Genomic DNA, 16,721 nt, shown 5'->3' with positions numbered 1-16,721 from the left:
GTTTTGTGTTGCTACTTTTCCAGACCACTCATCGCCATTTCACCAAGGCAGTCCAAATTAGGGGGTTCTTAAGGGTTTCTGTTCCTACAGAGGAAATTCTTGACCCAAGGTGATGTTTCCTGCTACCTACAGATGGCTAGATTTCCTCTATCATTTTCAAAGTTTGAATTTATTGAATGGTCCCTGGCTGGAGTAATGGAAAAATTTCACTGATATGTAACATTTTGTTTCTGTTGGGCAGAATTGATTCTCCATTAAAGAATAAATAAATAAATAAATACATGTATTAGTAAATATTTTATATTACATATAATATATATCTGGGTTTTTAAAGGAAAAATTACATTATCCAGGAAAGAGAAATTGTACCTTTATATTTAAGTTACTGGAATAATATAATTCTCATATATTGGGCTTATTCCTATAATATATATTTTAGTCACTATTGGTCTACTACTTCCATTCGTTCTTTGGTACTGGTTAGCAGAGACCAGAGTAAATGTTTGCAGAAAACATATGCCCTCATCTCATAGGGCTTAAATTAGAGGGTCCGTTACTCTCCCAGCTCTTGGAATAGTTACACATCATCTGCCAAAGTTTATTGAGGACTACCAATAACTGAGCGTATTTGTTTCACTTTCTAACAAAATAGTATTTTTGGCTTTGTTGCCATATAGCCAACCTGATAATTAATTCATGTGTCAGTTGATACACGTGTATGTATTTCCATGATGTGTATTTGCAAACTCTCACGGTGTGGGAGATGTAGGGCAAGGTAGGAAGAGGTACAGAGTGGTCCCAGAAAGATTTTAGTTATTATGTCTTACTGAAACACTAGTGTTTAGACACATTAAAATAGCAAAAGATGGTGGGTAAAGGAACCCCTTTATTTAAAAATGTGTCAGGTAAAGGATCCAGATGTTTGATATTTTCTCTTGCTGCCCTGCATCAGTCCCCTTTGCCTAAAACTATGTTCTTACCGCCCTGACAGCTAGCCGTTGCTTGACAGGCAGAGAGGACTGGGGAATGTGATGAGTACTAATGTAAATCTGTAACTGGATTTATATTTTGCTTTAGTGGTTAAGTATTTTTTGCATGTGTTGCACTCAAATCAGTGATCTGTCCCTTTAGCAAAGTACATTTTACTGTCATTAGGAAGCACTTTATAATACTATACGTAGTGATATACACTTAAGGTCCAAATTCAAACAAAGAAAAGTTCTGGTATCAATTGAACTTCAGAATTAGAAGAACTAAAAATCCAATTTTAATAATGACTTCCTTCATACTTGAACAGACTTTCATGCCTGCCGATTGCTTTTGCTTTTTCATCTATTGTGATAACACTTGAAAGTGAGTGTGCCGCCTCATGCCGGAACTGGTTTCTAAGCAAATAAGTATTGAACAGTTTTATGGTTATTTCAGTATAAAATCAAAACATTCAAACTTTGAGATACCTTCTTATATTCTTAATTTCTGTTTTTTTCCCCTTTCCTTTTTGGATTTAATTTTATAAGGAAAAGAAGAAATTATTTATTCAAGGGATTTTTGGAGCAAACTGTAACACTTTGAAGAGTACTTGCTGTCAACCCATTTTTATTTAAAGTGGGGCATATAGGGGTTCCTGGGTGGCTCAGTTGGTTAGGCATCTGCCTTTAGCTCAAGTCATGATCCCAGGGTCCTGGGATTGAGCCCCACATCAGGGTCCCCGATCAATGGGGAGCCTGCTTCTTGTTTTCACCCTACTTGCTCTGTCTCTCTCTCTCTGTCAAATAAATAAGTAAATAAACAAATCTTTAAAAAAATGAAGTAAGGTATTTCAATAAATAAGTAAAAAATAAAATTTTATTAAGCAATTCCCCCACTATCCCTGGTCCCATAAAATTTTACCTAAGATTTCTTGTTCCCAACTAAGTATCCACAACATCTTTCACCAGGGTGACCTGTGAAAGTTGTAGGTTGGGCAGGTAATACTAGGCAGAATTGTATGCTAAGAAGAACTGGAGGTGAGAAGGCCTGTCTACTCTCTCTCATTTACTAGGCACAATCTTGTCTCAGCCACCAACCTCCTCAAACCTCAGCATCCTCACCATTAAATGGGAATAAGACACCTGTCTTTATTGCAAAAGGGTATATGGAGTATAAATGAGGTGATGAATGTGATATGCTTTGCAAGCTTTAAAAAGCTGAGCAAACATGATGTGATCATGTTTATTGCCCTTATTGTCTATGTGTTCGGTGAGCCATGATCATAAGCAAGGCAGAGATGTATCCATGTTGCCTTTTATTTATTTTTTTCTTAGTCACTTACTTAGTGGGTTTCTCCCTCCCTAGTCAAGACACAACCTAAGTGGGGATAAGCTCATTATTGCAAATTTCAGGACCTACTTACTATAGAGCAGTGAGTGTGCATTATCAAGAGAGCAAGTTTGGAAAGAAAATGAGAGCAACCAGAAAAGAATTTTAACCGTCTGAGAATGATGCTTTTTTTTTTTTTTTTTTTAATATTTCTCTCATATTTCTCTTTCTTTACTTTGGCTGTCAGCATGTGGCTTACTTATAGAGGATTTGGTTTTTGCTGACCTCCAGTCACTTCTGAGCAGAAATATTTCTTAAAAGTATGGAGAGGATCATTTGTCATTGTTCATATTGAGTAAGGAAAAGTCAGAGAAATCTGAAGATGTCCTACGTCTTTCTGGTTATTGTGCTTATTGGGTTTTCTTCAAAATTCTGAAATTCAGTAGAAATGGGGAGGGAAGAAAGTTTAAAAAAAGGAGATTGAATGACTCCCAATGTGAAGTTCTCTGGCTCAGTAAGAAACTTCTCAAAGTTTCCATGTGAAGTTCTCCCTTGCCTCCAGAGAAACAACTTTGTTGAAAGAGCATCTGTCACATTACCAAGAATATTGCCTTTGTTTTAAAGATGAATTCTAGACCTGCGCTTTTTATCAACCAAGATAAACGTGTCTCAGTTTTATGTAAATTAACTTCGATGAAATGTGTTTTATAGCTTTTGCTTCTTTCCTCTTCCATTAGGTTCTTGTTCATTCTCTTAGGTCCTAAGGGAAAAGCCAAGTCCTACCATGAGATTGGCAGAGCCATCGCCACCTTGATGTCTGATGAGGTAGGCGGTCCAGAACACGGTGATCTGTGAACGTCCCACTTGTGTAGTTTTTGTACTGTGAATTGGCTGTCACAATGTATTCAGTTAGGATTATGTGGCTACCAGTCTTCTCTATGACATGAGGCACAGCCATTCATGGCAGATAGTTGATCTTTATACAATTTTCAAAAACAACAACAAAAAAATTATGCTGGAACAAGATATAGTTTCTTTTCTTTTTCTAAGCATTGTAATTCTTCAAACTGATGTATGTGAAATATTCTTTAAAAAGTTCACATCACTGTATTAATTTAAGCTTTATCTCTTAAAATGTTGAACATACTCATTCTGGGAGTTCTGGTGTCCATATATCACATCAGAAATAATGGGTTCTATAAAGTAACGCATAATGAAATGGATCATGCATTTTTTTCTTAGGTATCAGAAAGGACCTCTTTTTATGGTCTTCTTATCTTGTGGGAAGGAATTATACACACACTAAAATGCCGTAGCAACCGTTACTGCAGAGTATCTAGTACTTTGGAATTACAACCTTAACATAACAGCTTGAATGTTGTTACACACGTTTTAGACACAATGAAACCCTAAACCCTAGTCTCAGTAGGAGAAATACAATTAGGATATGGAATCATTGATTTCTGCCTCTGTGTCTCTTTAGCTTACTATGTTCCCACGTTTTACTTTTGCGTTATTACTTGATTGTTAGCTTCTCCGTGTGTTAAGTGGAAAATAGGGCATTTAGTTATGGTAGTTCAGCTTGGTGATTACTCACATGGTTGCTTAATGTGAGACCAAGAGCATTGATGCATAGCTATGCTGGTTTTCCCCCTTGAGGCAACTAAGCCCCTCAGGGAGTTCTTTTATTGATTTCTGTATGTTTATATTTTCTTTAAAAAAAAAAAAATCCTTCCTCCTAAGATGTAGCAGTGAAAAATGCTTTAGGCTCTAAGTGACAGAAAAAATAAAATCTGGTTTATAGCGGCTTAAACTATTCGGGGAGGATTTTTGTTTGTTTGTTTGTTTGTTTGTTTTTTTCACACACATCAGGAAATTTGGAGGTAGGCAGTAGCCAGAGTTGGTTTAACGTCACCGCTTCATGATAAATCTAGAGCCAAGGCTCTTGCTATGGGGTCTTAAGATGGCTACTGCCATGAGCCCCAGCCATCTATTCTGTATTCAAGGCAGGACAAAGGGGGCGGGAATGTTAGCTGGAGCTGTCTCTTTTAACAGGTATCCTAAAGGTTTCCAGACAGCTTTTTCCTTCTATCTCATTGGTCAGAACTGTCAGTCCTTATCTTCGGGGGCGGCTGGAAGAGTGACCCTCTGACTTTCCAGCCTCCGCAGTTGCCGTGCCCGTGGCGGACGAGGTGCTGGCACCCTGGATGGCCCTGCCCTCAAACCTCAACCCCCAGACCGTGACATGTTATTTGTTTGACAGCTTTTAAAAATTGTTGTCGAAGAGAAGAGATTTAGTAGCAGTCTTTAAGCACAGGCAAGGATGTTAAGCAGGAGCCAGTTTTTCTCCTGAAGACTAAAGAATTTGACTTATGAGGTATGAAAGGTGTAAAGGACTTTTCAGATCATCAGCTAGGTTGGAAGAATGGGATGGTTGGCAAAGAGGATTATGTGCGTCTGGAAGCTCCTTCTTTGGCTATCTATATAAAAGACACGGCGCATTTGCTGCCTTGGATGTTTTAGTTGTTGCCTCGCTAAAAGGTTAGACAGACGATCACCTGCTTAAAGCCCTTTGCTTTATGTGTTATCGGTATAACTTGGATTTTTCTTCCTTTAATAGTTGACATTATTTGTGTGTTTGAGAGTTGCAATGTTTGGGTCTTAACCCGATCTTAACACTCAGCTTGAACTTTTCCTTTTTGAATTACCAGCAATGGTTTGTCGCAGTCGTTTTGATTTCAGAGAATGACTCTTTTGTGTATTTCTCCAAACCATTTTCATCTGGCTTCCACAGCAGCTATAGCAGGAATGGTGCCTACCAGTGGGAGATGAAAAGCAACGTTGTGTTGCAGTATTGATAAAAATAAAAAACATAGAAAAGAAACACAGCTGTTTTCTTATGCCTCTACTTACATTCTTTGGGTTCACAATCAGAATAGCAAAATAGTTTGGGACAAGCTGATAGGAAGTATGAGAATATGATTATACTGAATATTAAATATCAAAATGGATTATAGATTGCCTTTTTCAGGCTCACCATGCTGTGAGGCATGTGAGGCATGTAGAGGCACATAGAGGGTTCTCTTGTTGATCAGCACATCTCTTATTATCCGTTAGGTGTTCCATGACATTGCTTATAAAGCAAAAGACAGGCAGGACCTGATTGCTGGCATCGACGAGTTCCTAGATGAAGTCATTGTCCTTCCCCCTGGAGAATGGGATCCAGCAATTAGGATAGAGCCTCCCAAGAGTCTTCCATCATCTGACAAAAGGTAAATTATCAGGCAATTGGGAGTTTTCATCCTTGGGGAGGAGGCTTCGTACAGAAAAAGAAATAAGGTCAGGTGACTATCCTAATACTGTGTTTTCAGGTTCCCATTTAACTTGATGTATTCTCTCAAAGGAATGGCTTAGGTGTTTTGGTTTGGCATTTCGTGGACACTAAAATGAATGGTGTATGTTGTTATTTTATTCAGTGATTGCAAGCTAGAGATCTCAGATTATGATATTGGAATACACCGCAGAGATTTTTGGAGAATGTGTTGGGGACTTCCTCTATGTGTAGAAAGATCAGTTTCCTTAAGATGAGTCCCTATAGACTTCAAGAAATTGGGTGAGATAATTTTGGAGAAGTCATTTTCTAGAAATCTGTTATTTTCTAGGTGAGGCAGTTTCTCCTCTTGTATAATATACAACTCGTTCAGCTTTTTATTCATCAGTCATTTGTCTTCCCTCTAAATATAACCCTTTAAGAATTGCCTGCCAGGGTGGCAGAAGGATATAATGAACTTTCTCCCAATCTCTTCACCAGTCTAGTGCATGACACAGCTAAGAAGCAGATGAATAAAATAAACTCATAATTCTCTCAATTTCTATTGTCTTGCTTAGAAAGAATATGTACTCAGGTGGAGAGAATGTTCAGATGAATGGGGACACACCCCATGATGGAGGCCACGGAGGAGGAGGAGGGGGACACGCGGATTGTGAAGAATTGCAGCGAACTGGACGGTAACTGATGGATTCTTTTGACATTCATGACGAGGCTCTCTTGAGATCTTCATTTCCCTTCATCTTCCTATTGGCCTTTGAATCACCGGCCAATAGACCTTTATATTAGTCACAGGCGTTGGGGACACAACATTGAATTAAACAAAAACCCCATGTCCTTTTGGGTCTTCCTTTGTAGGAGTGGGAGACAGACACTGAGCAGGTGAAAATACCTGGTGATGGTTTTCTGGAGAAAACTAAAGCAGAAGTAGGGAGTTTGGTGATGGGAGAAAGATATTTCAATTTAAATAGGGTGGTCCGAGAAGACTTTGCAGCGAAGTGCAGCCTGTGAGGAAAGTCCTGAGGGAAGGTACAGAGACCGACCCAGCAGACGGGGGGTGGGGAGAGGAGACAGCAACGAGCCTGTGGTACGTGGTGGGTCGGCATCCAGGCCATGAAGTGAGAGAGGAGGTGTTAGAAAGTCAGCGGGCCTGCAGGTGGGGGTGAGTGCGCAGCCGCAAGACAGCCATGGGCCTGTCTTCCTCATTTGGCTTTTGGGATTCCATCCCTTCCCTGTACGTTTACTTACAAATGGGGAACGAGTTATAGACATGAGGGACCCACAGGTCATAGTCTTCCTAGCCTGCAGCTGGGAATTCAGGTTTTCCAATTGCTTTTGTAAGTCTCTTTTTATGATACTTCTTCCTTTTCTTTCCCCTGTTAGATTTTCCATTTTCTTTTGGATTAAGTAAAATTTTAAGTAGGGTAATCGTTTTATGAAGATAGAACTTTTTAAGGACATCAAGGGTTTTTTGGAAACACAAAAGTATGTCTTTTTAATATGCAGTTGAATCCGAATAAAATGATTTTATTCCTCTGATGACTACTTGGGTTTCTCTCTGAAAGTGAGGGGATGTTATTTCCTGTCCCTTTTTTCTTATAGAATAGAGAACACAAAACCTTCTCTCCCCCTATTTTTTTTCCTGAATAGTGCTTCACAAACTATTTTTAGTATGAGCATCCTTTTCATTTTCTACAGGTATGAGTTCTAGGATTCAACTTCTTTCTCTATTTGTTTATTTCAAGATATGAAACATTTTAATAGAGGAAATATGGATTTCTGAATTCCTTGCTTTATCTGCTGTTAACTTTATGACTGCTTTTACAAAGTGTAGGTCACTAGGAAAGTCAGTTTTGATAATGATAAATAATAGTAATTATGATAGGATTAATATCTTACATATGTTTTCTTTGACAGTTTAAAAATAATTTTATGAAAATGAACTCATTGGTATGCAACATATAGAATTATATCATGTCTTTAAAAATTCAACTCCTTCATTTAATAAATAAATAATAGAAGTCCATGCTTGTATATTTCCCTTCTTCCTAAATGCACTGAGTGTGTGCAGCACTCCCGGTACCATGCTCAGCCCTGTGCCTACCAAGAAAATGGGAGTAGACCACCAAGGGCAGCGAGGGCCAGAAGCCCCTCCCCCCACCCCAATAGTCCTGATAAAGTATGATAGCCTGCGGTGGAAATCTGAACTCTAAGTGGAGGGTTGGGACTTTAGAGAGCTGCTGAATTTGGAGGATGGGCCTCCTAGACAGCAGGAAGGTCCTGGGGAAAGCTGAGATTTGAGGTTTGGTTGGGAGGGTAGGTGGATTGATGCCCAAATAAGGCAGCTGACCTATTCATGTGTGGAATGCTCTTCCTCCTCATACTGGCCTGGCTTCCTCCCTTCGTTCCTCTTGGACCTTATCCCAAAGTCCCCCACTTGGAGGTCCGTTCTGGCCACTCTAATATTTCAGCCATTTCTTCTCTAGCACTTCATAACTGTCTCCCCCACTTAATTTTTACCTTGATTTTTAGCACCACGAATTTGACTTCTTCTAGAAATCTAGAAATCAAAATCCCTGCGGGCAGGTGTTCGTGTTGTGTCGTTCCCTGGTGTGTCTCCAGCACCTGGAGTCAGGCTGGGCATATTGGAGGTGCTCAGTAAACACTTGTGGGATGAAGAATGAGGCTGGAAAGGAAACTATGGCAAGATTATAAAGGGCCTCACATGCTGTGCTCACACGTTTGGATGTTTCTCTTCAAACAGTGAGAAATTTTAATTTATCTACACAATTCACTCTCGTCTAAAAACCAACTGTCTGTTTTTTCGGGAATGTGACACCCAATTTAGTGACCACAACAGAGACAGGTAGAAGAAAATGAATGTATTCTTTACAGTTTTCTGGTTTTCCCTGAATTTGAATACAAATTCTTTTGTGGCTTCATAAGTTATCTCTGGGCTAATTTGATGGCGATTTGTTTTACATTGTCACATGTTTGCTTTCTCCCTGCCCAGGTTCTGTGGTGGACTCATTAAGGACATAAAGAGGAAAGCACCATTTTTCGCCAGTGATTTTTATGATGCTTTAAATATTCAGGCGCTTTCAGCAATTCTCTTCATTTATCTGGCAACTGTAACTAATGCTATCACTTTTGGAGGACTGCTTGGGGATGCCACTGACAACATGCAGGTGGGTTTGGTTTGGGGGAAGACACAAATAGTACAGCCCAGACTGCCTTCCTCACCCCTCCGGCTCAGCGAGAAGCAGATGGCCTTTCAGTTACTCAGCGTGATTTTCTTTCTTTTGCTGGATGCTGCATTTTACTTTGCTTCTGGCCTGCTGCTATATTTCCAGCATTTTAGTAATTACAAAAATAGCTCGATGAAATCTGGCTTGAGTCACCAGTGGGGAGAAGAAGGAAAGGAAATGAAATACAATTCTGTTTGGGCAAAAGCGTCTCAGCTGCTTGAATTTGGTGCGGGGCACCAGGTTTAGATCTCCTACTACCTTGAGTGCACAGACCATATTCTGTTGAACTTGATGAGCACGCTCTTTCTGGGAATGTGTGATTAGCTTCATTTTACACATGAGCAAACAGTCATCAAAAAATTGAGTGATTTGCTTGAGGTCGAATTTGCATATCTATCAGTAGAGCTCAGCTTTAAGGAATGGAAGTTAAGAGTCCTTTCTCCTGTTCTTGAATCTGCCTGCCATTAAGCTGTGAAGTCCCTGGCTTGACTTAATTTGTACAAAGCACAGTTTGTTGGTTACTCAGCAGGTGCCATTTGCCTCCTTTTGTGTCAGGAACAGCTAAAGTTTTTGTGGTAGAAAAGAGATATTGGATGCCCTCTATGAATCAGAAAAACACGTACAAAGCTAAGAAAAAAAGAAGCGTTGTGCTAGGTGCTGAGTACGGAGTAGTGAGTGAAGCTGGTATTTTGTTTTTCTAAGGTCTATTTGAGAGAGAGAGGAGAGCGATTGAATATTCAAGCAAGCACGAGTGGGGGAGGGGCAGAGAGTTTTCAAACGGATTCCCTGTCCTGTGTGGAGCCCCAGGACCCATGAGATCATGACCTGAGCCTAAACCAAGAGTCAGTCACTTCACTGACTGAGCCACCCAGGTGCTCCTGAAGCTGATATTCTTATGGAAAGAAGCAGATTCAAGCCCTTTCCAAACCCCCGTCCTTCTACTCGAGCTTATTACTGATTAACCTATGTGACATTCGTCAGTGCTGCCAGCCAGCTTATTAAAGAAAGAAAAAATACAGCTGATTCCAAAAGATTGCTTTTCTTCTACCTTTGTTTTCTTTTCTGTGCATCTTCATGCTTTCGATTCTGCCGAAACACAAAAACGTGATGGAGAGGACATAGGACATCTATGTTGGCCCAAGTGACAAGGGGAAGTCACTTTAAACCATTGCATTTAGTCAGTGAAGAACGTTTTTATCTCTTAACCCTTATCTGCTATCACACAGCACATGGATCCAAAACCTAGAGGCTTGACACAGCCACTTTATGCTTCTCTCAGGTTTCGGGGGTTGGTGGGTGGACTCATCTGGGGTGGCTCCCTCTTTGGCCTCACACATTTGCAGTGCGGTGGCAGCTGGGGGTTAGAGTCACCCAAAGGCTTCTTAGTCACAGGTCTGGTGCCTAGATTGGGATGTCTGGAAAAGCTGGGGACTAAGGACTCTGACCATGACTTTTCCTCGTGGCTAGCTTGGTTTCTCATAGCTGGGACTGTGGTGACCCTTGAGAGCTCATGCCCTATTGGAAGGGGCCAGTGGCCTCTCAGCTTTGCTCGTTTCCATGTGAATATGTGCTCAGTATGATTTCACTTTCTGATTTTCAAAAAGAGGCTGAAAACGCAAATCTTCTTATGTGAAATCTCGTGATTTTTAAATATTTGGAGCTAATTAACATTTTAAAAATAACATTGCACTGGCCAGGAAACACTTATGTGTTATGTCCCCAGGAGAGACCTGCCGTGTGGGGAATAGAAACCAAGCGTGGTAGGACAAAAAGATGAAATATACTGATGGGGTGTTTCCCCCTTATTCATAAGATAAGAATGAATAAATTAAACTGTAACAGTGATGTCAGTAATAGTATTTTTATAAGTCTGCTCTATATCCAGATTGTGCAGTTTTCTTCCTCCAAGTGATAGCATAATGATAACTAAATCAGATTATTCAAAAAACAAGTGGAGAAGGGAGACTGGGAAGCACCATGAGGCCAGCACGAAGAACGTAAGACAGGCAGCCACGTTAGGAAAGTGAAAGAAAGCTGTGATTTTGAGAGAGTGGCAAGCTACGTTCTTTCTGTCGTTCAGAATAGATGGAGACTTTCTTGTGCAGATAATTTTTCAACATGTAGCTTTCCGTGAATGTTCTTTTCATAGAGATGGAGAAATTACAACACTTCCTTTATGTTATTATATTGGCTTTTTAAACTGAATTGAACCCCTTTCCAGCTTCATAAGACGTAGCTTTAAAACGCCACATCTGAGGGTGCCTGGGTGGCTCAGTGGGTTAAGCCACTGCCTGCTCAGGGTCCTGGGATCGAGTTCCACATCAGGCTCTCTGCTCAGTGGGGAGCCTGCTTCCTTCTCTCTCTCTGCCTGCCTTTCCGTCTACTTGTGATTTCTGTCAAATAAATAAATAAAATCTTTAAAAAAAATAAATAAAACGCCACATCTGAGATGAGGAAGAAATCTGTTAAAGTCTATTGTTGATCTCTCCGAGGTGAATTAATTTCCATATGTGCAAGTTTGGGAGAAAGTAAAGGATTCTGTTGTATAAGATATGCTGTTATTGTGGGTATCTCCTCAGTGAGGAATGTCATGGGAAGGGCCTTGCTGGTAGTAAGCAGTATTCTGAGTTCTGCAGCCTTTAGGAGAAACATAAATGCTTTCAGAGCATCAGAATGCTAGGTTCTCTGCTAAAAGGACCATTTGCTGAGTGTCACTCCTAGGAGTCACTCCTATATATGTAATATTAATTATAATGAATATTAATTATAATAAAATACATGTATGTTTTATATTCCCACATACAAATTAATTCAATGAATCAGCTTCTAACCTAGGAGGATGTTTGCCAGACATATTCTGCTTATTTTATTGATAGATTTTGTAACCCCTATTGATGATTTCACTGAAACTGTGAACTCAGTGTTTTAGGTCTTTGGAATATTGAAGTGCCTAATTTTCTCTCAGTTCCTGTCTTTTTCTTTGAAGAACATATTGGCCAAGTACTGTAATTTGGTACTTGTAGAAGTCACGGTGGGTGGCAGAAACACTGAAAAAGAAGGATAGGACATTAATGATCGTTAATATATATTTGTTGAACTGAATAGTCTCTAATCTCTTTCTTCTGGGGAAACTAGTCTATTAGTGAAGGTGTATAGAGCCAAGTCCTGGATTTATAGATCTAAAATGATATGTATAACTGGAACTGACTAGCTAGGGTGCCACACTTCCCCTCCCCAACTCAGTCATTTTACAGTGATTTTACATATCCCAGTATTTTAATAGGAAACATTTTACCTGTAGTCATTGTTCTAGATTTTCTTGCAGTGGTAGATGACTCATATTGAGATTTTTATTGGTTTTATCTATTTTAGGAACTAGAGAGTAAGGTGACTTAATGTGTTGAAAAGCATCTCAGTACCGAAAAAGCATGTCCTTGAGTATACAGAAGTTCTGAGGCTCTAGCAGGAGAAATCTTGACATGGCATCAGGACAACAAAATATTGTATGGATTTGGTGCTAAGTCTCAGATCATTTCCCAGGTGTATGGCAGAGGCTGATTTATTCCTTTGCAAATATTTATTGAATCTCTACTGTGTGACAGACACTCTTTTAAGTGCTGGGGATACAGATAAGTGATCAAAATAGATAAGAATCCCTATTCTGATGGTATTTACAGTGTAGGGTGTTGATAAGGCATTCTTTTTCTGTGTCCCCAAGAGGTACCAGTAGTGGAATATAGTGGGCTTATTTAGGGGGTGAAGTCCTCTCGGTCTATTTGATTTTTGAAATACTAGATCAAGACTAAGCAGAACATTGGCGTAGCCTGAAGTAATCTTCAGTTTTTATAATGTGGCAGCAGGTTATTCTGAATAGCCCAAGTAGCTCAAATGAGTCAACCGAGAATAGTGTCCTTGCTTTTAAAGGCAGACAGCTCAGAGATGGTTCACAAATAGGGCCTTTATTGTCAGGCTACAAATAGACATGGGTGCTGGTGCAAACATGTTGTGAAAACACAGATGAGTCACTGCACTGTTGTTGTTTAAGCAGACTCTTCTGCCAGCTTCTGTGCAGGAGGTCTTGCCTGCTCGAAGACAGAAATTTACATTAAAGCATTTCTTTCAGAGCTGAAATCTATATTTGTAATATTAATTATAATGAATATTAGTAGTAATAAAATAGATGTATATTTAGTATTCCCACATATACACTTGTGTGTCTAGCTATTTTCACATCATTAGAAGCAGATCTTGGGAGCCATATGGATCATTTCCCATGGACTGAAGTTGAAATGGAACAGTCGAAGCTACGGGAGCTTCCATTATAATCAGTAGATCATGGCCTCCTAGATGACTACAAATTTCCCAACTTGGCACACTCGTTGGACCTATCAGGCTGCTCTGAGAGGACTCTAAGGCTTTCAGAGGGTGTGTTCATGGATTCCTTAGGTATAGAGAGTAAAGTTTAGCTTGGGCCTCTGGGTTGACTGAACCACGTGGCCAAGAGTTGGCCTTAGATTTATCTAGGATCCATCCCTGGCTTGTGCCTATTTCCTGTTCCTGTGGTTCAACAACAAAAGACTAGAGCATGTGGTCTCTGAGGTCTGGGAAACATGCAACGCTCTTATTATCCTTCTCAGTCTGTCCCACTGTAATAATGCTCTGGTCCCCTGCCGTGCTCTGAAGTAAACAAAGCGTTTTCAGCCTCACCATCCTAGAAGCGTGTCCTTTCCAGAACTCAGCTCTGTGACTGTGCATCCAACTCACGGCACTGCATTGATATTCCTGGTTGCCAAGCGGGCTTACTGTTCTGTTCATTTAGATATGTGTGATTAAATTGTTAAACATTGATTTAACAAATATTTATGGATAGCTTAGTCTATGGGCAAGTTACCCATACAGGGAACACTTTTTGATACTCTGTGGCAAGTCTTTGTGTTTTTTAAAGTTGTTTTTAGCTTTATGGAACACAGAAAAAAAAAATCTTTTAGCTCAAATCCACATTGTTGATTGTGAATGACTGAGTATAGTCTAGAGTGAAGAAAGTAATTTTAATTTGTTTCCCCAGAGTAAATATAATCCTATTTTCACAAACCTTTTAGCAAAAGGATACAGTAAGATTTTTAGAATTCTGTGAATTTTGTGATATTTATGGAGCCTAACAGAGCACATTTTAAGGAAATTTGTCTCATAATAAGGAACATTTATAGCTGGCATCTCCAAATTTAAAGCTTTATTTTAACATACTGCTGTGCTGAGAATACTTAATCAATCTGCTGAGGTTGGAAATGTATCATTTCTTCTTCACATACATCTTCTTCTGTAAGATACACTTCTTTATGAAGTTTATCATGTGTACTTTATAACAGCAATTGCTTCATTATAGTGAAGAAAGTATAGGAATTTCAGCTTCCCTAAATGTTGCACTTGGGCACCAAAATGCATTTCTTTCTTGAGGTGGAAATGTAATGTAAGTGTAAGGTGATTTGTTAATCTGCCTGAAATAGTCTTCCAGAAACATAAGAGAGTTTTGAAAAAGTTAGGGAGAGATAGTCTGTTGGAATGATATAGGTGGGTTGTTTGGTTAGTCAAAAATAAGTGTGTATTGGAGTGCCTCGGTGGTTCAGTTGGTTAGGCATCTGCCTTTGGCTCAGGTCATGATCCCATGGCCCTGGGATGGGCCCCACATCAGGCTCCTTGCTCAGCAGGTAGTCTGCCCCTCCCTCTCCCTCTGCCTGCCACTCCCTCTGCTTGTGCTCTCTCTCCCTCTCCAATAAATAAATACAATCTTTAAAAAATATAAATGTGTATTAGTGACAAAGTAAGCTCCAGTGTGTATGCTGGCTATTCCTTCTCCCATGAAGGAAGTTAAAGAATTTACTTCACTTCATGTGCAAGTTCTGAATTAAACCTGTTTGATTAAGATTAAGTCAAATGTAACCAAATTTTTCACTTACTAGAACATATTTCGTTGGCTTTTCAACTGAAAGACCTTTGTCAACTCTGTTTTCTTGGTGATTAGAAGAGGATAGTGATTTGGGCAGGGTGGTAATCCCAAATGTTGACCTTCTAAAACTACCTCGTGTTTGTCTTGAAATTATTTTGAAATACCTTTATTTTTAATAAGATATAATTATGTGTTGTAAAAAAACTCAAACAATGCAGAAAAACTACAATAAAAAGTAGTTTTGCCCTTAAACTCATCACTCAGAAATAACCATTATAAACATTTTCGTGAACATCTTTTGTGTATCTTGCGATGCATGTGTAAATAGATAGATTGATGTATAAGAAAGAGTGTATATAATGAGATCATATACCTGCTGTTTCATAACATGACTAGTTTTTCATGGAAGTTCTTCCACTTTAGTGTGGATCTTGAACATTATCTTTAAGACTGCAGCTCTTTATACACATGATGATGCATGTCCTATAATTACCTAATAAATCCCCTATTAGTACATTTTCAGTTTTCCCAGATTTTCTCATTCATAAACAAACTTTGGTGTTTAACTATGTTTTAATTCTTTGTAATTTTCTCCTTAGAGTAAAATCCCTAGAAGAATGTTTGCAGGATAGGCTTATTTTATTTTTTTTATATTTGTTTTAAGTTATACTCACAGAAGGTTATACCGGTTTATACTTCTACCGATAATGGACAAGACTGCCCACTTATATGCACTCTTGCAAAAACAAGATTTTGTCCCATCTTCTCATTTTTGCCATTCAGTGGGTTGAGAATGTTAGCTCATTTATAGTCATTTCAAATTTTTTTTGACTTTTAGCGAGGGTGATTATCCTTCTGCATTTTTCTTGACTTGTTTGTCAATTGTTAATATACTTGTTTGTATTTGTTTCCTTTGAATACTGTCCTTTTAGGCACTTGATTTTTTTCCTCATTGACTCATAAGAACTCTGTGTAGTAGTATATTTTTTTCTTATCAGAAATATGACAAATATATTTTTCCCAGATCTATCCTGTGTCTTTTCACTTATGACTTCTTTCACTATACAGATATTAATTTTTGTGTAGTCAAATTCTTCAATCTTTTATAGCTTTTTATTTTCATTATATACTTAGAGAGGCTTTCCTGCTCCAAGATTAGAAAAATATTTACCCACATATCTTAGTACTTTTATGTTTTCATTTAAATTTTTTTATCCATCTGGAATTGATTTTTTTTGTGTAAGGTTATCCTAGCATTTGATGTTTGGGCACTTCAGATGATGCAGGCACATAATCATAGCTCTTCAAACAAAAAGATATCATAGAGCCTCCCCATCTTGCCCATCCATTCTATCAGACTTGGAGTTGTGGCTCTTTGGTGAAGGTTTTGGCTCATACTTTTCTTCAAGCAGGGAGCTAATTTGTCTTTCAGTCTTACCGCTTCCTTCAGTTCTTGCTGGGCAGTGTAAAGAGAAATCCTGTTTATGACAACAAAGCACTTTTAGGCAGAATAGATGACAATAAGGGTTTGACAGCTGGGATCTGTCAGGACAGAGATCACTGATTTATAGGCTATAGCTACACAGGTGAAATAAACAACGAAGGCTGACTCTCCAGTCTTCTTCCCCAGTGTAGATGAATGTTCTGTGTAACTGGACCTTAACAAATGCTAGCAGGTGGTTCTGATTTGGAAAGAGGAAGGGAGATTTTTTGAATGGGTGCACCTCAAATTTGAGCCATATGAGAATCACTTGGGGAACTTAAAAAAAAAAATTCTGATTCCCCAGGCCAGATCTTCAGAGATCTTGACTTAATTGTTCAAGGTAGAGGTAAAGAATCAGTATTTTTTTTTTTTTCCTTAAAAAAAAAAAAAAAAAAAAGCTTCCCAGCTAATTGTCATGTG

General features: G+C 38.9%; 1 protein-coding gene across 5 annotated transcripts in view; it reads left to right on the top strand.

Moving 5' to 3' along the window:
* Positions 1-16,721, top strand: part of SLC4A4 (solute carrier family 4 member 4) — a 386,600-nt gene that overhangs the window by 239,732 nt on the left and 130,147 nt on the right. For all 5 annotated transcript variants that reach the window (XM_059159558.1, XM_059159548.1, XM_059159567.1 and 2 more), the window contains exons 9-12: positions 3,036-3,123; positions 5,416-5,570; positions 6,187-6,306; positions 8,640-8,814. In XM_059159558.1, the coding sequence (XP_059015541.1) occupies positions 3,036-3,123; positions 5,416-5,570; positions 6,187-6,306; positions 8,640-8,814 (538 nt within the window). The remainder of the gene's footprint in view (positions 1-3,035; positions 3,124-5,415; positions 5,571-6,186; positions 6,307-8,639; positions 8,815-16,721) is intronic.

Source organism: Mustela lutreola, chromosome 1 (assembly GCF_030435805.1).
Source record: "Mustela lutreola isolate mMusLut2 chromosome 1, mMusLut2.pri, whole genome shotgun sequence".
In the NCBI taxonomy this organism is placed as follows: domain Eukaryota; kingdom Metazoa; phylum Chordata; class Mammalia; order Carnivora; family Mustelidae; genus Mustela; species Mustela lutreola.
The sequence above is the reverse complement of the archived record's forward strand: the minus strand, read 5'-3'. Positions and strand labels throughout refer to the sequence as shown.